Below are 23,317 nucleotides of genomic sequence, written 5' to 3' on the forward strand. Positions count from 1 at the left end.
ACACACCCCACCTCTTGTAGAACTAAGAACACACCCCACCTCTTGTAGAACTAAAAACACACCCCACCTCTTGTAGAACTAAGAACACACCCCACCTCTTGTAGAACCAAGAACACACCCCACCTCTTGTAGAACCAAGAACACACCCCACCTCTTGTAGAACTAAGACAACACCCCACCTCTTGTAGAACCAAGAACACACCCCACCTCTTGTAGAACCAAGAACACACCCCACCTCTTGTAGAACTAAGAACACACCCCACCTCTTGTAGAACTAAGAACACACCCCACCTCTTGTAGAACTAAGAACACACCCCACTTCTTGTAGAACCAAGAACACACCCCACCTCTTGTAGAACTAAGAACACACCCCACCTCTTGTAGAACTAAGAACACACCCCACTTCTTGTAGAACCAAGAACACACCCCACCTCTTGTAGAACTAAGAACACACCCCACCTCTTGTAGAACTCAGAACACACCCCACCTCTTGTAGAACTAAGAACACACCCCACCTCTTGTAGAACTAAGAACACACCCCACCTCTTGTAGAACTAAGAACACACCCCACCTCTTGTAGAACCAAGAACACACCCCACCTCTTGTAGAACTAAGAACACACCCCACTTCTTGTAGAACTAAGAACACACCCCACCTCTTGTAGAACTAAGAACACACCCCACCTCTTGTAGAACTAAGAACACACCCCACCTCTTGTAGAACTAAGAACACACCCCACCTCTTGTAGAACTAAGAACACACCCCACCTCTTGTAGAACTAAGAACACACCCCACTTCTTGTAGAACTAAGAACACACCCCACCTCTTGTAGAACTAAGAACACACCCCACCTCTTGTAGAACTAAGAACACACCCCGCCTCTTGTAGAACCAAGAACACACCCCGCCTCTTGTAGAACCAAGAACACACCCCACCTCTTGTAGAACTAAGAACACACCCCACCTCTTGTAGAACCAAGAACACACCCCGCTTCCTCGGGCAGGAGTACCCAGAAGTCATCCTCCTAGTCTAGGTGGACTGGTGTTCAGGTGAACTCCAGTAGGACCGAAGACGGTCAGCTCCAGAACCCACACGGTCAACATCCTGGCATTAGATATAGAACTGGTGGACTCATTTCAATACCTGGGTGTTCACCTCAACAATAACCTGGACCGGAGTCCCCAAGTGGTCTACACCTCTTGAGGAGCCTGAGGTCCTTCATGTCCCTGCTGGCACACCTTTTACGACACGGTGGTGTCTTCTGCTGTGTTCTAAGCAGCACGCTCAGACCAGGACAGGCTAAAAAAGTGATTACGAGAGTCGCCTGCATCCTAGGCTGCCCACTAGACCGCATTGAGGACAGAAGAGTGCTGGCTGTGTTGACTTCCATGATGTCCTCCCAGCCCACGTGGACCCTGGGCAGCTCCTTGAGCGACACACTGTCACATGCCACTCCAACCAAGGGCCCCGGCCCTATGGCTAAGACACACTGTCACATGCCACTCCAACCAAGGGCCCCGGCCCTATGGCTAAGACACACTGTCACATGCCACTCCAACCAAGGGCCCCGGCCCTATGGCTAAGACACACTGTCACATGCCACTCCAACCAAGGGCCCCGGCCCTATGGCTAAGACACACTGTCACATGCCACTCCAACCAAGGGCCCCGGCCCTATGGCTAAGACACACTGTCACATGCCACTCCAACCAAGGGCCCCGGCCCTATGGCTAAGACACACTGTCACATGCCACTCCAACCAAGGGCCCCGGCCCTATGGCTAAGACACACTGTCTACAAGTCATGAAGACGTGTTCAAGGACACTGGGACCTTTCACGCTCAAGAAGTGTGTGGATGATTACCTTGGCCAAATGAAACCATAAAACTGCAAGTCGTAAACACACACACACACACACACACACACACACACACACATTCAATCAATCACTTCCTGTTTGCTGTTGTCTGACACAAAGATGGAACATGAATCATGTGACCTGCGGACACCTGCGTGTGTGTGTGTGTGTGTGTGTGTGTGTGTGTGTGTGTGTGTGTGTGTGTGTGTGTGTGTGTGTGTGTGTGTGTGTGTGTGTGTGTGTGTGTGTGTGTGTGTGTGTGTGTGTGTGTGTGTGTGTGTGTGTGTGTGTGTGTTGGAGTGGTGAAACCGCAGCAGATGCTAAGCTAATGTTGGCGTTAGCCACCGAGAGCTCAGGCATGACTCTGATTGGCCGCTTGCTTCGCTCCTTTTGTGAAGACTTTGACTTGACTCCGCCCTCTCTTGCCCCTCCCCCTCGCAGGTCGAGAGAAGAGAAAGCTTCCGATGATCTCCGCCAATGATGGCGAGTTCCCGCGGGACTACCACACGCTGGCGGGCGGCATCCGGGCCCGGCGGATTGACGGCGCCTCCAACGGCGGCTTGGCGTCGTCTTCGCTGGACCGCCGCCACAAGACGATGGCGGCCAAGAGCCTGGAGGCCCTGACCAGCGTCCACAAGGCCGACGTCGAGCGCCAACGCCACGCCAGCATGGAGCTCCAAAAGAACAACGCCACCAACAGCCCTGGCAGCTTGTCGCTAGGGGGCGCCGCCGCCAGGGGACGGCAGGTAGGTGTGGCCTGAAAGTCTGGCTCCGCCCATCAGCACCGTCCAGTTGAAATCATCATTGGCGCGCTCTACCTGCCGGAGTCCCGTCGTCATCATCACCTGATGTCATCGACCATCACTGTCACGCATGCTCAGCTAACGCGCTAACAGGGTGAAGCCTTCCGCTGTTGTCATGGCAACCCAGCACAGAGGTGATTTCTGGTCGGGGGGGCGAGAGACAGTGACAGACAGCTGGGAGAGAGAGAGGGAGGGGGAGGGGCAGGGGAGCGTTATGGCGAGGAGGAAGTCGGACACATCCTGAGGGCGCGGGAAACAGCCGCCATGGAGACACGGCAGCGGCGAGATGGAGGCGGCGCTCGCTAAGTAACCACGGTAACCGTCTCCGCTCGTCCTTCATCCTCGCTGCAGACGCTCCTCTGCGGCGAGCCCGTCTTCTGCGTGTGTGTGTGTGTGTGTGTGTGTCTGTCTGAGTGTGTGTGTCTGTGTGTGTGTGTGTGTGTGTGTGTGTGTGTGTCTGTGTGTGTGTGTGTCTGTGTGTGTGTGTGTGTGTGTGTGTGTGTGTTGGTGCGGTGACGCAACGTATGTCCACCTGGTGGCATGTGAACGTGTGTGTGCGTGTGCGTGTGTGTGTGCGTGTGCGTGTGTGTGTGCGTGTGTTTGTGCGTGTGTGTGTGTGCGCGCGCGTGTGTGTGTGTGTGCGTGTGTTTGTGCGTGTGTGTGTGTGTGCGCGCGCGTGTGTGTGTTTGTGCGTGTGTGTGTGTGTGTGTGTGTGTGTGTGTGTGTGCGTGTGTTTGTGTGTGTGCGTGTGTGTGTGTGTGTTTGTGCGTGTGTGTGTGTGTGTGTATGTGTGCGTGTGTTTGTGTGTGTGTGTGTGTGTGTGGCTGAAGAAGAAGAAGAATTTGGGCGTGAACAAAGATGGCTGCCCTGACAGCAGGGACATCGCCATGGTAACAGCACTTAGTTGCTGTGATGTCACTTCCTCTTGTGCACGTACGTGCATGTCTGACACGCCCACCTCTGATGGCCAATGACAATTAGCACACTGACTGACTGATTGATTGATTGATTGAAGATCAACTATTGACATAAATGTTTTGTTTTCCTCTCAGCAACAACAACAACAACAACAAGGTCACTACTGGAGTTTCAAGGTCAGCATCTTTAATCATCATCACCATCATCATCACCATCATCGTTGTCACCATCATCATCATCATCATCATCACCATCACCATCTTCATCATCTTGGTGGTGGCGTGGTTGGATCCCTGCTTGCACCATCCCAGTCCCTGCCGTTGTGTCCTTGAGCAAGACACTTGGCCAGCTGCTGCCAGCAGTGCACCAACACCTCCTCACATGCAACTTACTTTCATGATGTGAAGTGCTTTGAGTCACTGGAGAGAAGTGCTATATAAATATCATTCACTTCACTTCATCAATCAATCAATGTTTATTTATATAGCCCTAAATCACCAGTGTCTCAAAGGGCTGCACAAACCACAACCACATCCTGGGCTCAGATCCCACATCAGGGCAAGGAAAAACTCAACCCAATGGGATACAGTCATCATTATCACCATCACCACCACCACCCTCATCACCACTATCACCACCACACCACCACCATCACCACCAACACCACATCATCACCACCACCACCATCACCACCACCACCATCATCACCACTATCACCACCAACACCACATCATCACCACCATCACCACCACCACCACATCACCACCACCACCACATCATCACCACCATCACCACCATCACCACCACCATCACCACCACCACCATATCACCACCAACACCACATCACCACCAACACCACATCATCACCACCATCACCACCATCACCACCATCACCACCATCACCACCATCACCACCACCACCACATCATCACCACCATCACCACCACCACAACATCACCACCACCACCACATCATCACCACCATCACCACCACCATCACCACCATCACCACCACCACAACACCACATCATCACCACTATCACCACCACCACAACACCACCACATCATCACCACCATCACCACCACCACAACACCACATCATCACCACCATCACCACCATCGCCACCATCACCACCACCATCACCACCATCACCACCACCACCACCACCATCATCACCATCACCACCACCACCATCACCACCATCACCACCACCACCACCACCATCATCACCATCACCACCACCACCCTCATCACCACTATCACCACCACCATCACCACCAACACCACATCATCACCACCACCACCATCACCACCACCACCATCATCACCACTATCACCACCAACACCACATCACCACCACCATCACCACCACCACAACACCACATCATCACCACTATCACCACCACCACCACCACCACATCATCACCACTATCACCACCACCACCACCACATCATCACCACTATCACCACCACAACACCACACCATCACCACCACCACCACCACCACCACCACCACCATCACCACCACCACCACCACCACCACCACATCATCACCACCATCACCACCACCACATTATCACCACCACCACCACCACCACCACCACATCACCACCACCACAACACCACATCATCACCACTATCACCACCACCACCACCACCACATCATCACCACTATCACCACCACCACCACCACCACATCATCACCACTATCACCACCACAACACCACACCACCACCACCACCACCATCACCACCACCACCATCACCACCACCACCATCACCACCACCACCACCACATCATCACCACCATCACCACCACCACATTATCACCACCACCACCACCACCACCACCACCACATCACCACCACCACCACCACCACATCATCACCACCATCACCACCACCACATTATCACCACCACCACCACCACCACCACCACCACCATCTTCACCAGTACCTTCTTACCCCACAGAGTCGTGCGCCTCGCGTGACCCGACTCAGCCCGACCAAGCCGGTTCTGGCGGAGCAGACCAGCAGGGTTCCCTTGGGGTCAGCAGAACACCTCGAGGCCATGTCAGAGTCCGAGGTTCCCGTGGGTTTCAACCGAATGAACCGCCTCCGCCAGAGTCTGCCGCTTGCCCGCTCCTCCAGCCAGAACAAGCTGCGGGCGCCAGGTCAGAACCGCCGTCCACGTCCGCCAGATGTGTTTGGATGACAAGGAAGCACACCTGGCCTCCTGGCGTCCTTGCAGGTGTCCTCCTGCTGCAGTTGGGCGAGGAGACTCGCCGAGTGCACCTGAGTCACGAGCTGAGCAGCCTGGACACGCTGAGGGCGCTCATTGTACACGTGTTCCCTCAGAGGCTCACCATGGCCACGCTCAGGTAAGGCGCCAACACCTGCCCAGACAATCTCCCTTTTCCTCGTCACGCCACTTCCTGTCCAGGTCGCCCAGCACGGCTCTCCTGATTAAAGACGAGACCCGGAACGTCTTCTACGAGTTGGAGGACCCGCGAGACGTCCAGGACCGCTGTGTCATTAAGATCTACTGCAAAGAGCCCATTTACGGAACCTTCCCTGGACGCCAGAACCCCCACCTGGCCAACGGAGACGTGCGGGTGAGTCAAACATCAACTTTCAAGGTGGGCGTGGCCTAACACTGCAGGTTTGCTGTCCATGCCCACAGAGGGAGGTGGGGTACGCCCCCCAGGACTCGCCCCCCCCTCGCCGCCTCAGCAACGCTCCCATGACCTCCCAGCATTCCTCCGCCTCATCCTCGCCCCCTCAAGGCTCGCCATCCCGTGCCCGCCTCCTGTACAGCGGCGGGAGACCCTCCTCGTACGCCGGCCCACCCCACCACCCGCACTCCTCCCCCCACCACAGCCAGCCGGCTTTCTGCTCCACCTCCAGCGCCATCTTGGAACGGCGTGATGTGAAGCCTGACGACGAGGTGGGCGGGTCCAGGAGCGTGGTGCTGGTGCGTGCGGACGAGCGCGTGGGCATCGGGGGGGCCTACACTGACCCCTACTCTCTGGCCATGGACAGCAACCGCATGACTCTTGCCGGTGCACCGCACTCGCCTCTCGCGGGCAGGACCGACCCATACGGCTCCCTGTACCGGCGAGGAGGGGGCGGGTCTGTGCGTTCGCTGACGTCCTACTCGGCCGCCGCTTTACAAGGAGAGCTAATGGAGGGCGGCGCCCTCTACAGACCGGGCGGCCCGCTTTACAACGACGCCTACGCGGCGTCCGTGTTGGCCATGGGTCTGCGTGTGCCGCCCCCATCCTCCCCTCAGAAGATCCCCGACATGCGGGACTCGTACGCCAGCACCCTCCCCACCCGCGGGTCACCCGGCAGACATCGAGACTCGGTGACGTCCTCGCTGTGCAGGGACGGTCCTAAGGGCAGGGGTCAGGGGTCGGGGATGGGTCTGACTTCTGATCAGCTCTGCCTGATGGCGGTTGGGGACGGAGGCGGGGCCAGAGGCTTGGCCCCGCCTCTTCTTGGCAACGAGACGGAAACCAGGTAAGGTGACGAGTTTACGAGTCACATTTGCCTTCAGGTAACAGCCGACCTTGTCGCCGGGCAGGGAGCGCATGGAGGTCATGGAGAAGCAGATTGCCAGCCTGACGGGTTTGCTGCAACGTGTCCTCCATAGGGCGCCCGACACTGAGAGCCCGTAAGAAACTACATGGCGGCCATCTCCTCCCTCTTCCATCATGTCTTCATGACCTTCTCCTCCCACCAGGGACAAGATGGACTCAGCGAGCGACGGCTCGGCAACCGCCCGTAAGTCCGAGGGAGAACTTATCTCACGCCTCCATCTTGTTGCTCTTGTTTATGTCCTTTTGTGCTGCTAGCTTGTAACTGCTAACTGCTTGCTAGCTTGTAACTGCTAACTGCTTGCTAGCTTTTAACTGCTAACTGCTTGTTAGCTTGTAACTGCTAACTGCTTGCTAGCTTTTAACTGCTAACTGCTTGCTAGCTTGTAACTGCTAACTGCTTGCTAGCTTTTAACTGCTAACTGCTTGCTAGCTTGTAACTGCTAACTGCTTGCTAGCTTTTAACTGCTAACTGCTTGCTAGCTTGTAACTGCTAACTGCTTGCTAGCTTTTAACTGCTAACTGCTTGCTAGCTTGTAACTGCTAACTGCTTGCTAGCTTTTAACTGCGTGGCGCAGTGGAAGAGTGGCCGCGCGCAACCCGAGGGTCACTGGTTCAAATCCCACCTATAACCAACCTCGTCACGACCGTTGTGTCCTGAGCAAGACACTTCACCCTTGCTCCTGATGGGTGCTGGTGGGCGCCTTGCATGGCAGCTCCCTCCATCAGTGTGTGAATGTGGAAATAGTGTCAAAGCGCTTTGAGTACCTTGAAGGTAGAAAAGCGCTATACAAGTACAACCCATTTATCATTTATCTAACTGCTTGCTAGCTTATAAGTGCTGACTGCTTGCTAGCTTGTAACTGCTAACTGCTTGCTAGCTTGTAACTGCTAACTGCTTGCTAGCTTGTAACTGCTAACTGCTTGCTAGCTTTTAACTGCTAAATGCTTGCTAGCTTTTAACTGCTAACTGCTTGCTAGTTTGTAATTGCTAACTGCTTGCTAGCTTTTAACTGCTAACTGCTTGCTAGCTTGTAACTGCTAACTGCTTGCTAGCTTTTAACTGCTAACTGCTTGCTAGCTTGTAACTGCTAACTGCTTGCTAGCTTGTAACTGCTAACTGCTTGCTAGCTTGTAATTGCTAACTGCTTGCTAGCTTGTAACTGCTAACTGCTTGCTAGCTTGTAATTGCTAACTGCTTGCTAGCTTTTAACGGCGTGGCGCAGTGGAAGAGTGGCCGCGCGCAACCCGAGGGTCACTGGTTCAAATCCCACCTATAACCAACCTCGTCACGTCCGTTGTGTCCTGAGCAAGACACTTCACCCTTGCTCCTGATGGGTGCTGGTGGGCGCCTTGCATGGCAGCTCCCTCCATCAGTGTGTGAATGGGTAAATGTGGAAGTAGTGTCAAAGCGCTTTGAGTACCTTGAAGGTAGAAAAGCGCTATACAAGTACAACCCATTTATCATTTATCTAACTGCTTGCTAGCTTATAAGTGCTGACTGCTTGCTAGCTTTTAACTGCTAACTGCTTGCTAGCTTATAAGTGCTAACTGCTTGCTAGCTTGTAACTGCTAACTGCTTGCTAGCTTGTAACTGCTAACTGCTTGCTAGCTTATAAGTGCTAACTGCTTGCTAGCTTGTAACTGCTACCTGCTTGCTAGCTTTTAACTGCTAACTGCTTGCTAGCTTGTAATTGCTAACTGCTTGCTAGCTTGTAACTGCTAACTGCTTGCTAGCTTGTAACTGCTACCTGCTTGCTAGCTTTTAACTGCTAACTGCTTGCTAGCTTGTAACTGCTAACTGCTTGCTAGCTTGTAATTGCTGCTCATGCTTCTTGTTCTAGCTGGACCTGCTAAGATAAAAAAAGGTAGATATACTTTCTGAAGTTCTTCCCCGGTCCCTCCGTCCTGTGTGCGTGTGCGTGTGTGTTCTGTGAGCATCAGAAAGTGAAGCTATGAATGCTAAACAGGTGACCTTCTTGCTTTGATTGAGTTTAAAAGGACAAAAAAAGTGTTGGCAGAAAAAGCGCAAACTAAAGAGTTTGGAAGGCACAGGTCGTGAAGTCTAAATCCTAATTGAAGACGTCTAGAAGAAGTGTGCAGCGAGGTAGCGAGCTAGCGTCATTGTGCCTCCATCGGCTGCTGCAGCTCCACATGCATGAGAACTTTTTAACGTGCGTCTTTGTGGACGTGAGAATGACGCCCGACTCTCTTTAACGTGCGCCGGTCTTTGTGGGCGTGAGAATGACGCCCGACTCTCTCGCAGCCGTGACGCCGTCGGGCCCGCTGGCCTTGATGCCACCACCCCTGCCCTCGGGCGCCGAGCTGCCAGTAAGCGTGTCCCGTGTGCAGATGCAGCGCCACCTGCAGGGCCTGCAGCACAGCACCAACACCTTGCGCATGCAGCTCTCACAGCTGCGCAGCATGCAGGTGTGTCTACCTGGCGGATGTGCAGAGACACTCTTCTGAAAGAACTGATGCCCGTGACGCTCTCCTGTTCCAGCTGGAGAACCGCGACTCAGTGGTAGCCCTCCTGAGACAGACAGAGATGGAGCTGAGTGGCATGATGTTGGAGACCGTGCCGCCCCAAGAAGACCCCCTGCAGAGACAGCGGCTCCTGGTGGAGGAGGAGCGTCTCAAGTACCTGAATCAAGAGGAGCTGCTGATCCAGAAGCTGCAGTGAGTCAGTGTTGCGCCGCCCTGTATGCCACCTGCATTCTGCCCTGTATGCCACCTGCATTCTGCCCTGTATGTCCACCTGCATTCTGCCCCGTATGCCACCACGCATGTCCACCTGCATTCTGCCCTGTATGCCACCATGCATGTCCACCTGCATTCTGCCGCGTTGCATGCCAACTCGCATGCTGCTCTGCTTCGTATTGACCCTCATCTTCTTCCCAGCAACCTGGAGAAGTGGGTGGAGGAGCTGCAGAGGAGGCGTGGCCTGGTGAGCGAACACGACATGGAGCAGAGGAGTCAGGAGATAAGTAACCTCGAGGAAACGCTCGGCCAGCTCAAGAGTGAGTCTCTCTCCAAGGTCCAAGGTCCAAGGTCCGGTGTCAGTACACAAGTCTTCATGCAAGTCTTTATCGTTGCAGACCAGTTCCCAGGTCTGCAGAGTCGGATGCGGGTGGTTCTGCGGGTGGAGGTAGAGGCGGTCAAGTTCTTAAAGGAGGAACCTCTTCGCCTTGATGCGCTGCTCAAACGCTGTAACAGCGTCAGCGACACGCTCAGCGCGCTACGCAGGTACGCTGATCACGCACTTCCTGTGCAGGTAGTCCACGTTTGTGTCCTCCAACATCTTGCGTGCAGACAAGTCTGCGAGGGCCCCCGGAAGGACCCGGAAGACACCTTTGGCCAATTGCAGAACAGGTCAGAGGAAGTCAACACCATCGACAGTCCGCCGCTCAGCCTGGCTGACTGGGTGCCCACCCCCCGGCCCCCCCCTGAGCTGGACAACGTGCTCCCGCTAACTTTTAGAGGTCGAGCCACGGATGAATTGCAGAGTCGCCGCCCGGCTGCTAAATGTGTGTCGGCCGAGGTCAGACTGGTGAGTTGCATGAGCGTCATGTGAGGATGAAGACGATGATGTGTCCCGCGCCGGGTTGCAGGCGGCCGAGCGGGACTGGGAGGAGAAGCGGGCTAGCTTGACCCAGTTCAGCGCTCAGGACATCAACCGCCTACTGGAGGAGACGCAGGCCGAGCTGATGAAGGCCATTCCCGACCTGGACTTTGCCACCAGGACCATCAACAAGCCGGCTGTACCGCCCAAGCCACAAATCAGCACAGGCGAGCAGATTCCTAACAAAGTGCAGCTGGCGGCCCAGAAGCTGAACAGCCTGGAGGGGGTGGGACCTCCTCGAGGTTCTGGTGAGTCCTGCCATGTGTGCCAGGGACTATGTCAGCTGACTCACGTTGTTGTGCTGCCAGTAGACCTGGGTGTGGTCAGGTGCCGCAGTGAGAAGACCTCCAAGTCTCCGCCGCCACCACCGCCTCGTCGCAGCTTCCCCTCGGCCCTCGGACTGAGCCCCGGCCGAGCGGGCGATGCTATCCTCGCCAACAAGAGTCTGAAGGTGATCTGAAGGTTGGAGGTGGCAGCGTTGGTTGACCTTGTTCTTGTGACGTGTTGGTCTTCATTGTGCATTGAAGATGGACGAGGACGGCCAACTGTCCAAGACAATCGTCAAGCTGAGGCGTACTCCCTCCGACAACCCCCGGCCAGCCTCCACGCCGCCGCCGTCAAGTTTGCAGCATGAAGAGCACGAGGATAAGATGGTCGCAGAGCTGCAGGTATGTTACACTCTTTTTTCTGATCAACTGTTGCTATGGCGACACACAGACACAGTTATCGCTGCTGTCCCCGCCCCCACAGAGCAGCAGCACCACACCAGGGTTGCTCAAAGGTCCGACGGTGGCAGCGCGCCTCAAACACCTGGAGCAAGGTCACCTGGAGAGGAATGCAGACCGCAAGTCCAAAGAGGAAGTGAAGGTTGTCCAGGAAGGAGGGCAGCAGGTATTCCACTTTTAGGAGCTCCGCCTCCATGGAAGCAAGTTACTATATCTCCGTGTTGGGATTTTTGCTGGTATGCTAGCTTGTGGAAAGCTAATTTCCATGCTAACATTGGAAAGCATCACATGTTGTCTGTTAGCACTCATGCTAGCTCGCACTGGCAGACATTTATTTCATCTTCAAAAGCGGTTTGGTGTGGAATGTCGTTGCTGCCCCCCTTGTGGTAATCATGACATGTTCAAGCTCGAAAGCTTTTGAAAGCTAAGCTCCACTCGTCTTATCTGCGCCTGCACACGCTCCGAGCGCACCTGAGCCTCCTCTGCGGACTGACTGATAAGCACAAAGGATGGTTCTCCTTCGCCGACTAATTCATTTTACACGCCCACGTCTTCGGAGACTCTGGATCAGCTCGGCCACTCCCCGCCAAGATGGCCGACCTCCGCTCGGCATGCTCACGAGCGTGGCGTTCATGGGCGCTCGATATAACGAATCATTTGCATGACAATTCCTTTGTGGCTTTATGGAAACTCATCTGTAGCGACGTCATCAGGTCACGTGACTCCATAGCAGACGTGACTGACGACATCATAGCAGAGGTGTGTCATCACCACATCATGGACGACATCATAGCAGAGGTGTGTCATCACGACATCATGGATGACATCATAGCAGAGGTGTGTCATCACCACATCATGGATGACATCATAGCAGAGGTGTGTCATCACAACATCATGGATGACATCATAGCAGAGGTGTGTCATCACCACATCATGGATGACATCATAGCAGAGGTGTGTCATCACGACATCATGGATGACATCATAGCAGAGGTGTGTCATCACCACATCATGGATGACATCATAGCAGAGGTGTGTCATCACGACATCATGGATGACATCATAGCAGAGGTGTGTCATCACCACATCATGGACGACATCATAGCAGAGGTGTGTCATCACGACATCATGGATGACATCATAGCAGAGGTGTGTCATCACCACATCATGGATGACATCATAGCAGAGGTGTGTCATCACAACATCATGGATGACATCATAGCAGAGGTGTGTCATCACCACATCATGGATGACATCATAGCAGAGGTGTGTCATCACCACATGGATGACATCATAGCAGAGGTGTGTCATCACAACATCATGGATGACATCATAGCAGAGGTGTGTCATCACCACATCATGGATGACATCATAGCAGAGGTGTGTCATCACCACATGGATGACATCATAGCAGAGGTGTGTCATCACCACATCATGGATGACATCATAGCAGAGGTGTGTCATCACCACATCATGGATGACATCATAGCAGAGGTGTGTCATCACCACATGGATGACATCATAGCAGAGGTGTGTCATCACGACATCATGGATGACACCATAGGTGACACTATAGATGACATCATTGGTAACAGCGTAGAAGACATCAAAGGTGACACTATAGACGACATCATGGATGACACTATAGGTGACGATATGGATGACATCATTGGTAACAGCATAGGTGACATCTTGGTGCCACTTCAGATGACATCATAGGAGAGACTACAGGTGACATCATAGGTGACATAGCTGACATCACAGGTGACATCATAGGTACAATACAGGTGACACATACGTGACATAATAGGTGACACTACAAGTGACATCGTAGGTGCCACTACAGGTGACACGTAGGTGACACTACAAGTGACATGTAAGTAACACTACAGGTGACATCATAGGTGACATGTAGGAGACATCATAGGTGACACGTAGGTGACATCATAGGTGACATTGCAAGTGATATGTAGGCAACATTGTAGGTGCCACTACAGGTGACACGTAGGTGACATCATAGGTGGCATTACAGGTAACACGTAGGTGACATCATAGGTGGCAATACAGGTAACACGTAGGTGACATCATAGGTGCCACTACAGGTGACACGTAGGTGACATCATAGGTGCCACTACAGTTGACATCTAGGTGGCACTACAGGTGACACGTAGGTGACATCATAGGTGTCACACAGGCGATATGTAGGTGACATCATAGGTGACACACAGGTGACACGTAAGTGACGTCAGAGGTGACGCTTAGGTAACATGTAGGTGACATCATAGGTGGCACTACAGGTGACATGTAGGTGACATCATAGGTGCCACAACAGGTGACATCTAAGTGGCACTACAGGTGACACGTAGGTGACATCATAGGTGACACGTAGGTGACATCATAGGTGACATGTAGGTGACATCATAGGTGGCACTACAGGTGACATGTAGGTGACATCATAGGTGCCACTACAGGTGACATCTAAGTGGCACTACAGGTGACACGTAGGTGACATCATAGGTGACACACAGGTGACACGTAGGTGACATCATAGGTGACATGTAGGTGACATCATAGGTGACATCACAGGTGACACGTAAGTGACGTCATGGGTGACATCACAGGTGACACATAGGTGACGTCATAGGTGACATCATAGGTGACACACAGGTGACACGTAGGTGACATCATGGGTGACACGTAGGTGACACGTAGGTGACATCATAGGTGGCAATACAGGTAACACGTAGGTGACATCATAGGTGCCACTACAGGTGACACGTAGGTGACATCATAGGTGCCACTACAGTTGACATCTAGGTGGCACTACAGGTGACACGTAGGTGACATCATAGGTGCCACACAGGCGATATGTAGGTGACATCATAGGTGGCACACAGGTGACACGTAAGTGACGTCAGAGGTGACGCTTAGGTGACATGTAGGTGACATCATAGGTGGCACTACAGGTGACATGTAGGTGACATCATAGGTGACACACAGGTGACACGTAGGTGACGTCATAGGTGACATGTAGGTGACATCATAGGTGACATCACAGGTGACACACAGGTGACATCATGGGTGACATCACAGGTGACACACAGGTGACACATAGGTGACGTCATAGGTGACATCATAGGTGACACACAGGTGACACGTAGGTGACATCATGGGTGACACGTAGGTGACATCATAGGTGACACACAGGTGACACGTAGGTGACATCATGGGTGACACGTAGGTGACACGTAGGTGACATCAAAGATGCCAGGTAGAAGTGCAGCGTTAAAAAGATGTACAAAAGAAAAATGTCATCTATGTTTTCTATTTCTATTTTTCTACGCATGTTTTGGTGTAAATGATTTTTCTGATGTTGTATTTTCCCGCCATGATGAAGTCAACCAATCAGTGGCCATCTTGTCAGTGATGTCATAGACATGTTTCCTGTGGCATGCTGGCTGTCTCCACCTGCACGCGCTCCTCAAGAATTATAATCACCATCATCAGATGACAGCTGTCAATCAAACTTGTGTCTGTGTTTGTGTGATGGATGTTGCTGAGTGGCCCCACACCCACCTGCTGGCAAGTGATTTTTGGTCTTATTTTTAGGTGCTAGTTGTCTTTCTTTTATGTTCTTTTTGTATTTCATTTATATTCTGTTTTGTATTGTTTTTATCTTATTTTTTGTCTTATTTTTGTTCCGTTTGTCTTTACTACTTATGTTATTTTTAACTTTATTTTTTTATGTTCTTTTTTGTTTATTTTCAGGTCCTCTTATTTTATTTTCAATTTTTTTTGTTCACTTTTATGTTCCTTTTTTGAATCTTCTTTTTTATTATTATTATTTTTGTTTTTCATTTTGTTCTTTTTGTCTTATGTTTTGTTTTCTTGCCTTTATTTTTATATGATGTTTGTTTTTTTTCAGGTTTCATGTTCTTTTTTGTTTACTTTACAATGTTTTTGTCTTCCTTTCTATGTGTCCGTTCTTTATGTTTATGTTCTACTTGTGGACATTCTTCTTGACAATTAAAATGACCTCTGACCTCTGCACTCAGCCTGTGACCTCGTCTTTTATGTCAAAGTACTCTGCTAGTACTACTTCAGTGTAGTAGTACACCTGTGTGTCCTAGTACTACTTCAGTGTAGTAGTACACCTGTGTGTCCTAGTTCTACTTCAGTGTAGTAGTACACCTGTGTGTCCTAGTACTACTTCAGTGTAGTAGTACACCTGTGTCCTAGTTCTACTTCAGTGTAGTAGTACACCTGTGTGTCCTAGTACTACTTCAGTGTAGTAGTACACCTGTGTCCTAGTTCTACTTCAGTGTAGTAGTACACCTGTGTGTCCTAGTACTACTTCAGTGTAGTAGTACACCTGTGTGTCCTAGTACTACTTCAGTGTAGTAGTACACCTGTGTGTCCTAGTTCTACTTCAGTGTAGTAGTACACCTGTGTGTCCTAGTACTACTTCAGTGTAGTAGTACACCTGTGTGTCCTAGTTCTACTTCAGTGTAGTAGTACACCTGTGTGTCCTAGTACTACTTCAGTGTAGTAGTACACCTGTGTGTCCTAGTACTACTTCAGTGTAGTAGTACACCTGTGTGTCCTAGTACTACTTCAGTGTAGTAGTACACCTGTGTGTCCTAGTACTACTTCAGTGTAGTAGTACACCTGTGTGTCCTAGTACTACTTCAGTGTAGTAGTACACCTGTGTGTCCTAGTACTACTTCAGTGTAGTAGTACACCTGTGTGTCCTAGTTCTACTTCAGTGTAGTAGTACACCTGTGTGTCCTAGTACTACTTCAGTGTAGTAGTACACCTGTGTGTCCTAGTTCTACTTCAGTGTAGTAGTACACCTGTGTGTCCTAGTTCTACTTCAGTGTAGTAGTACACCTGTGTGTCCTAGTACTACTTCAGTGTAGTAGTACACCTGTGTGTCCTAGTTCTACTTCAGTGTAGTAGTACACCTGTGTGTCCTAGTTCTACTTCAGTGTAGTAGTACACCTGTGTGTCCTAGTTCTACTTCAGTGTAGTAGTACACCTGTGTGTCCTAGTGCTACTTCAGTGTAGTAGTACACCTGTGTGTCCTAGTTCTACTTCAGTGTAGTAGTACACCTGTGTGTCCTAGTTCTACTTCAGTGTAGTAGTACACCTGTGTGTCCTAGTTCTACTTCAGTGTAGTAGTACACCTGTGTCCTAGTTCTACTTCAGTGTAGTAGTACACCTGTGTCCTAGTTCTACTTCAGTGTAGTAGTACACCTGTGTGTCCTAGTACTACTTCAGTGTAGTAGTACACCTGTGTGTCCTAGTTCTACTTCAGTGTAGTAGTACACCTGTGTGTCCTAGTTCTACTTCAGTGTAGTAGTACACCTGTGTCCTAGTTCTACTTCAGTGTAGTAGTACACCTGTGTGTCCTAGTACTACTTCAGTGTAGTAGTACACCTGTGTGTCCTAGTTCTACTTCAGTGTAGTAGTACACCTGTGTGTCCTAGTACTACTTCAGTGTAGTAGTACACCTGTGTGTCCTAGTACTACTTCAGTGTAGTAGTACACCTGTGTGTCCTAGTACTACTTCAGTGTAGTAGTACACCTGTGTGTCCTAGTACTACTTCAGTGTAGTAGTACACCTGTGTGTCCTAGTACTACTTCAGTGTAGTAGTACACCTGTGTGTCCTAGTACTACTTCAGTGTAGTAGTACACCTGTGTGTCCTAGTACTACTTCAGTGTAGTAGTACACCTGTGTGTCCTAGTACTACTTCAGTGTAGTAGTACACCTGTGTGTCCTAGTACTACTTCAGTGTAGTAGTACACCTGTGTGTCCTAGTACTACTTCAGTGTAGTAGTACACCTGTGTGTCCTAGTACTACTTCAGTGTAGTAGTACACCTGTGTGTCCTAGTACTACTTCAGTGTAGTAGTACACCTGTGTGTCCTAGTTCTACTTCAGTGTAGTAGTACACCTGTGTGTCCTAGTACTACTTCAGTGTAGTAGTACACCTGTGTGTCCTAGTACTACTTCAGTGTAGTAGTACACCTGTGTGTCCTAGTACTACTTCAGTGTAGTAGTACACCTGTGTGTCCTAGTACTACTTCAGTGTAGTAGTACACCTGTGTGTCCTAGTACTACTTCAGTGTAGTAGTACACCTGTGTGTCCTAGTACTACTTCAGCGTAGTAGTACACCTGTGTGTTCTAGTTCTACTTCAGTGTAGTAGTACACCTGTGTGTCCTAGTACTACTTCAGTGTAGTAGTACACCTGTGTCCTAGTACTACTTCAGTGTAGTAGTACACCTGTGTGTCCTAGTTCTACTTCAGTGTAGTAGTACACCTGTGTGTCCTAGTTCTACTTCAGTGTAGTAGTACACCTGTGTCCTAGTTCTACTTCAGTGTAGTAGTACACCTGTGTGTCCTAGTACTACTTCAGTGTAGTAGTACACCTGTGTGTCCTAGTACTACTTCAGTGTAGTAGTACACCTGTGTGTCCTAGTTCTACTTCCGTGTAGTAGTACACCTGTGTGTCCTAGTTCTACTTCAGTGTAGTAGTACACCTGTGTGTCCTAGTACTACTTCCGTGTAGTAGTACACCTGTGTGTCCTAGTACTACTTCAGTGTAGTAGTACACCTGTGTGTCCTAGTTCTACTTCAGTGTAGTAGTACACCTGTGTGTCCTAGTTCTACTTCCGTGTAGTAGTACACCTGTGTGTCCTAGTTCTACTTCAGTGTAGTAGTACACCTGTGTGTCCTAGTACTACTTCAGTGTAGTAGTACACCTGTGTGTCCTAGTTCTACTTCAGTGTAGTAGTACACCTGTGTGTCCTAGTACTACTTCAGTGTAGTAGTACACCTGTGTGTCCTAGTACTACTTCAGTGTAGTAGTACACCTGTGTGTCCTAGTACTACTTCAGTGTAGTAGTACACCTGTGTGTCCTAGTTCTACTTCAGTGTAGTAGTACACCTGTGTCCTAGTACTACTTCAGTGTAGTAGTACACCTGTGTGTCCTAGTACTACTTCAGTGTAGTAGTACACCTGTGTGTCCTAGTTCTACTTCAGTGTAGTAGTACACCTGTGTCCTAGTACTACTTCAGTGTAGTAGTACACCTGTGTGTCCTAGTACTACTTCAGTGTAGTAGTACACCTGTGTGTCCTAGTACTACTTCAGTGTAGTAGTACACCTGTGTGTCCTAGTTCTACTTCAGTGTAGTAGTACACCTGTGTGTCCTAGTTCTACTTCAGTGTAGTAGTACACCTGTGTGTCCTAGTTCTACTTCAGTGTAGTAGTACACCTGTGTGTCCTAGTACTCGGCACGTTGCTGCCCTCTGGTGGTGACGCGACACACGACAACAAGTTTTGCTGCAAAGGAAGCTTTATGACGGCACAAATGAACACATGAAAACATGTAATCTCAGTACAAAGTGAAAGTAATCAGATTACATAACAACATCATGTCATACGCCGTCGGGGCCCTGATGAAAGCCGGGTGGCAGGGGGCGTGGCCTGCCGGCCGTCAACCGGCAGGCCACGCCCGCAGGCGCAGAGGCAGCCGCCAGGTGGGAGGAGCTTCATCAAGTGGTTGCGGAAGCGCGCGCCCAGCAGCACGTACATGACGGGGTTGAGGGCGCAGCGGGCGTAGGCCAGCGTGCGCGTGATGGACTCCGGCAGCAGGGCGCAAAACGGCGCGGCCATCTTGAGCGAGAGCACCACGCTGTGCGGCAACTGGAAGACGAGGAAGAGCAGCACCAGCGCCAGCATCACCTTCAAGGTGCGCTGATGACGCCAGCGCCCGCCCCGCCCCGCGCGGCCCGCCCACAACACGCGCGCCACCTGGGAGTAACACGCCGCCATCACCAGGAAGGACAGTCCGAAGACGGCGGTGACCGCTCCGTCGGCGGCCATTTTCCCTTGGGCGCCAGTCAGCATGCCGCAGTAGGCGTCGCCGCCCGAGCCCGCCACGCCGGAGAAGAAGACCTCGGGCAGGCTGAGGAGCGCCGCCGCCAGCCACACCCCCGCCGCCACCATCTTCCCGCCCAGCAGCATCCGGGAATGCAGACGCAGCTTGTCCTGCGGCCTGGCCACGCCCACGTAGCGGTCCACGCTGACGCACGCCAGCTGCAGCAGGCCAACGTAGGTGTTGACGGCGTAGCAGCCGCGCGCCGCCTTGCACGCCGCCGCCGAGAACACCCAGCCCACGTTGACGTTCGCCACCTGCAGCGGCAACGTGAGCAGCAGCAGCACGTCCGCCAGCGTCAGTTGCCACAGGAAGACGTCCGTCGTGCGCCGCGGATGGCGCTGCGCCGCCAACGTCGCCATCACCGCCGCGTTTCCCGCCATGCCCACAAGGAAGATGGCGGCCAACAGACACGTCTGGAACCACTTGATGGTCGGCTCGTGGTCGCCCGCCTCGCACCAGAACCCGTCCTCGTCCTCCACCTCCGCCTCCGCCTCCACCCAGTCCCAGTCCACCTCGCCGCTGCCCAGCCACGCCTCCAGGTAGTCCTCGCCGCCCAGCTCGTACGCATGCGCAAGCTCCTCCCCCATCACACCTCCGTCCTCTGGCAGACTAAAGGTGGAGGCCAAAGGTGCAGTCAAAAGGTGGAGGTGAATGGTGGAGTTAATAGGTGGTGGCCAATGGTGGAGTTAATAGGTGGTGGATAAAGGTGCAGTCAAAAGGTGGAGGTGAATGGTGGAGTTAATAGGTGGTGGCCAATGGTGGAGTTAATAGGTGGTGGATAAAGGTGCAGTCAAAAGGTGGAGGTGAATGGTGGAGTTAATAGGTGGTGGCCAATGGTGGAGTTAATAGGTGGTGGCCAATGGTGGAGTCAATTGGTGGTGGCCAATGGTGGAGTTAATAGGTGGTGGATAAAGGTGCAGTCAAAAGGTGGAGGTGAATGGTGGAGTTAATAGGTGGTGGCCAATGGTGGAGTTAATAGGTGGTGGATAAAGGTGCAGTCAAAAGGTGGAGGTGAATGGTGGAGTTAATAGGTGGTGGCCAATGGTGGAGTTAATAGGTGGTGGCCAATGGTGGAGTCAATAGGTGGTGGCCAATGGTGGAGTTAATAGGTGGTGGATAAAGGTGCAGTCAAAAGGTGGAGGTGAATGGTGGAGTTAATAGGTGGTGGCCAATGGTGGAGTTAATAGGTGGTGGATAAAGGTGCAGTCAAAAGGTGGAGGTGAATGGTGGAGTTAATAGGTGGTGGCCAATGGTGGAGTTAATAGGTGGTGGCCAATGGTGGAGTCAATTGGTGGTGGCCAATGGTGGAGTTAATAGGTGGTGGATAAAGGTGCAGTCAAAAGGTGGAGGTGAATGGTGGAGTTAATAGGTGGTGGCCAATGGTGGAGTTAATAGGTGGTGGATAAAGGTGCAGTCAAAAGGTGGAGGTGAATGGTGGAGTTAATAGGTGGTGGCCAATGGTGGAGTTAATAGGTGGTGGATAAAGGTGCAGTCAAAAGGTGGAGGTGAATGGTGGAGTTAATAGGTGGTGGCCAATGGTGGAGTTAATAGGTGGTGGCCAATGGTGGAGTCAATAGGTGGTGGCCAATGGTGGAGTTAATAGGTGGTGGATAAAGGTGCAGTCAAAAGGTGGAGGTGAATGGTGGAGTTAATAGGTGGTGGCCAATGGTGGAGTTAATAGGTGGTGGCCAATGGTGGAGTCAATAGGTGGTGGCCAATGGTGGAGTTAATAGGTGGTGGATAAAGGTGCAGTCAAAAGGTGGAGGTGAATGGTGGAGTTAATAGGTGGTGGCCAATGGTGGAGTTAATAGGTGGTGGCCAATGGTGGAGTTAATAGGTGGTGGATAAAGGTGCAGTCAATGGGTGGTGGCAAAAGGTGGAGGCGAATGGTGGTGTCAATAGGCGGTGGCCAAAGGTGGAGGCAAAAGGTGGAGTCAATTGGTGGAGGCGAATGGTGGAGTCAATAGGTGGTGGCCAAAGGTGGAGGCAAGAGGTGGAGTCAATTGGTGGAGGCGAATGGTGGAGTCAATAGGTGGTGGCCAATGGAGTCAATTGCTGGAGGCGATAGGTGGAGGCGAAAGGTTCAGTCAAAATGTGGAGGCAAAAGGTGGAGTTAATTGGTGGAGGCGAAAGGTGCAGTCAAAAGGTGGAGGCGAAAGGTGCAGTCAAAAGGTGGAGGTAAATGGTGGAGTCAATAGGTGGAGGCGAATGGTGGAGTCAATAGGTGGTGGCCAAAAGTGGAGTCAATTGGTAGAGGCAAATGGTGGAGTCAATAGGTGGTGGCCAATGGTGGAGTTAATAGGTGGTGGATGAAGGTGCAGTCAAAAGGTTCAGTCCAAAGGTGGAGTCAATGGGTGGTGGAAAAAGGTGGAGGCGAATGGTGGTGTCAATAGGCGGTGGCAAAAGGTGGAGTCAATTGGTGGAGGCCAATGGTGGAGTCAATTGCTGGAGGCGATAGGTGGAGGCGAAAGGTTCAGTCAAAATGTGGAGGCAAAAGGTGGAGTTAATTGGTGGAGACAATAGGTGGAGGTGAATGGTGGAGGCGAAAGGTGCAGTCAAAAGGTGGAGGTGAATGGTGGAGTCAATAGGTGGAGGCGAATGGTGGAGTCAATAGGTGGTGGCCAAAGGTGGAGGCAAAAGGTGGAGTCAATTGGTAGAGGCAAATGGTGGAGTCAATAGGTGGTGGCCAAAGGTGGAGGCAAATGGTGGAGTCAATAGGTGATGGCCAAAGGTGGAGTCAATTGGTGGAGGCAAATGGTGGAGTCAATAGGTGATGGCCAAAGGTGGAGTCAATTGGTGGAGGCAAATGGTGGAGTCAATAGGTGATGGCCAAAGGTGGAGTCAATTGGTGGAGGTAAATGGTGGAGTCAATAGGTGATGGCCAATGGAGTCAATTGCTGGAGGCGATAGGTGGAAGCGAAAGGTTCAGTCAAAATGTGGAGGCAAAAGGTGGAGTTAATTGGTGGAGACAATAGGTGGAGGTGAAAGGTGGAGTCAAAAAGTGGAGGTGAATGGTGGAGGCAAATCGTGGAGTTAATAGGTGGAGGCGAAAGGTGCAGTCAAAAGATGAAGTCAAAAGGTGCAGTCAAAAGGTGGAGGTGAAAAGTGGAGGCAAATGGTGGAGTTAATAGGTGGTGGCAAAAGGTGGAGGTGAATGGTGGAGTCAATAGGTGGTGGCCAAAGGTGGAGTCAATTGGTGGTGGCCAATGGAGTCAATTGCTGGAGGCGATAGGTGGAGGCGAAAGGTTCAGTCAAAATGTGGAGGCAAAAGGTGGAGTTAATTGGCAAAAGGTGGAGTTAATTGGTGGAGACAATAGGTGGAGGTGAATGGTGGAGGTGAAAGGTGAAGACAAAAGGTGCCGTCAAAAAGTGGAGGCGAATGGTGGAGTTAATAGGTGGAGGCGAAAGGTGCACTCAAAGGATGGAGTCAAAAGGTGGAGGTGAATGGTGGAGGCAAATGGTGGAGTTAATAGGTGGTGGCAAAAGGTGGAGGTGAATGGTGGAGTCAATAGGTGGTGGCCAAAGGTGGAGTCAATTGGTGGAGGTGATAGGTGGAGTCAATAGGTGGTGGCCAAAGGTGGAGGCGATAGGTGAAGGCAAAAGGTGGCGTCAATTGGTGGAGGCGAATGGTGGAGTCAATAGGTGGTGGCCAGAGGCGGAGGCAAAATGTGGAGTCAATTGGTGGAGGCGATAGGTGCAGGCGAAAGGTGCAGTCAAAATCTGGAGACAAAACGTGGAGTTAATTGGTGGAGACAATAGGTGGAGGTGAAAGGTGCAGTCAAAAGATGAGGTCAAAAAGTGCAGTAAAAAGGTGGTGGCAAATGGTGGAGTCAATAGGTGGTGGCCAAA

General features: G+C 51.5%; 3 protein-coding genes across 6 annotated transcripts in view; 2 read left to right on the top strand and 1 right to left on the bottom strand.

Annotated features, from left to right (window-relative positions):
* Window positions 1-15,571, top strand: part of LOC133535883 (SRC kinase signaling inhibitor 1-like) — a 31,249-nt gene extending 15,678 nt beyond the window's left edge. Inside the window, exons 2-19 of the mRNA XM_061875907.1 lie at window positions 2,298-2,602; window positions 3,712-3,753; window positions 5,548-5,749; window positions 5,827-5,956; window positions 6,019-6,190; window positions 6,259-7,097; window positions 7,162-7,251; window positions 7,321-7,361; window positions 9,019-9,042; window positions 9,441-9,604; window positions 9,678-9,853; window positions 10,076-10,194; window positions 10,273-10,420; window positions 10,487-10,724; window positions 10,786-11,044; window positions 11,105-11,247; window positions 11,324-11,464; window positions 11,547-15,571. Coding sequence (XP_061731891.1) covers window positions 2,298-2,602; window positions 3,712-3,753; window positions 5,548-5,749; window positions 5,827-5,956; window positions 6,019-6,190; window positions 6,259-7,097; window positions 7,162-7,251; window positions 7,321-7,361; window positions 9,019-9,042; window positions 9,441-9,604; window positions 9,678-9,853; window positions 10,076-10,194; window positions 10,273-10,420; window positions 10,487-10,724; window positions 10,786-11,044; window positions 11,105-11,247; window positions 11,324-11,464; window positions 11,547-11,702 — 3,389 coding nt within the window. The 3' untranslated portion in view covers window positions 11,703-15,571. The remainder of the gene's footprint in view (window positions 1-2,297; window positions 2,603-3,711; window positions 3,754-5,547; window positions 5,750-5,826; window positions 5,957-6,018; window positions 6,191-6,258; window positions 7,098-7,161; window positions 7,252-7,320; window positions 7,362-9,018; window positions 9,043-9,440; window positions 9,605-9,677; window positions 9,854-10,075; window positions 10,195-10,272; window positions 10,421-10,486; window positions 10,725-10,785; window positions 11,045-11,104; window positions 11,248-11,323; window positions 11,465-11,546) is intronic.
* LOC133535902 (uncharacterized) lies at window positions 12,113-15,571 on the top strand. Of its 4 annotated transcripts, XM_061875949.1 has the most exons (3): window positions 12,113-13,015; window positions 13,052-13,085; window positions 13,170-15,571. In XM_061875949.1, the coding sequence occupies exons 1-3, from the start codon at window positions 12,113-12,115 to the stop codon at window positions 13,238-13,240; spliced, it is 1,008 nt and encodes a 335-aa protein (XP_061731933.1). In that variant the 3' UTR covers window positions 13,241-15,571. The 4 variants fall into 4 exon arrangements, with proteins under 4 accessions (XP_061731933.1, XP_061731932.1, XP_061731931.1 ...); XM_061875948.1 differs by having other exon boundaries at window positions 12,113-13,085; XM_061875947.1 differs by having other exon boundaries at window positions 13,052-15,571.
* A 3,240-nt stretch (window positions 15,572-18,811) lies between these two features.
* LOC133536645 (C-C chemokine receptor type 10-like) lies at window positions 18,812-20,055 on the bottom strand. The gene is made up of 2 exons (XM_061877265.1): window positions 18,972-20,055; window positions 18,812-18,870 (listed from the first exon to the last, which is right to left on the bottom strand). Exons 1-2 carry the CDS (start codon window positions 20,053-20,055, stop codon window positions 18,812-18,814), a joined length of 1,143 nt encoding a protein of 380 aa, XP_061733249.1.
* Window positions 20,056-23,317: the final 3,262 nt, after the last annotated feature.

This window comes from Nerophis ophidion, linkage group LG17 (assembly GCF_033978795.1).
Source record: "Nerophis ophidion isolate RoL-2023_Sa linkage group LG17, RoL_Noph_v1.0, whole genome shotgun sequence".
Classification (NCBI taxonomy): domain Eukaryota; kingdom Metazoa; phylum Chordata; class Actinopteri; order Syngnathiformes; family Syngnathidae; genus Nerophis; species Nerophis ophidion.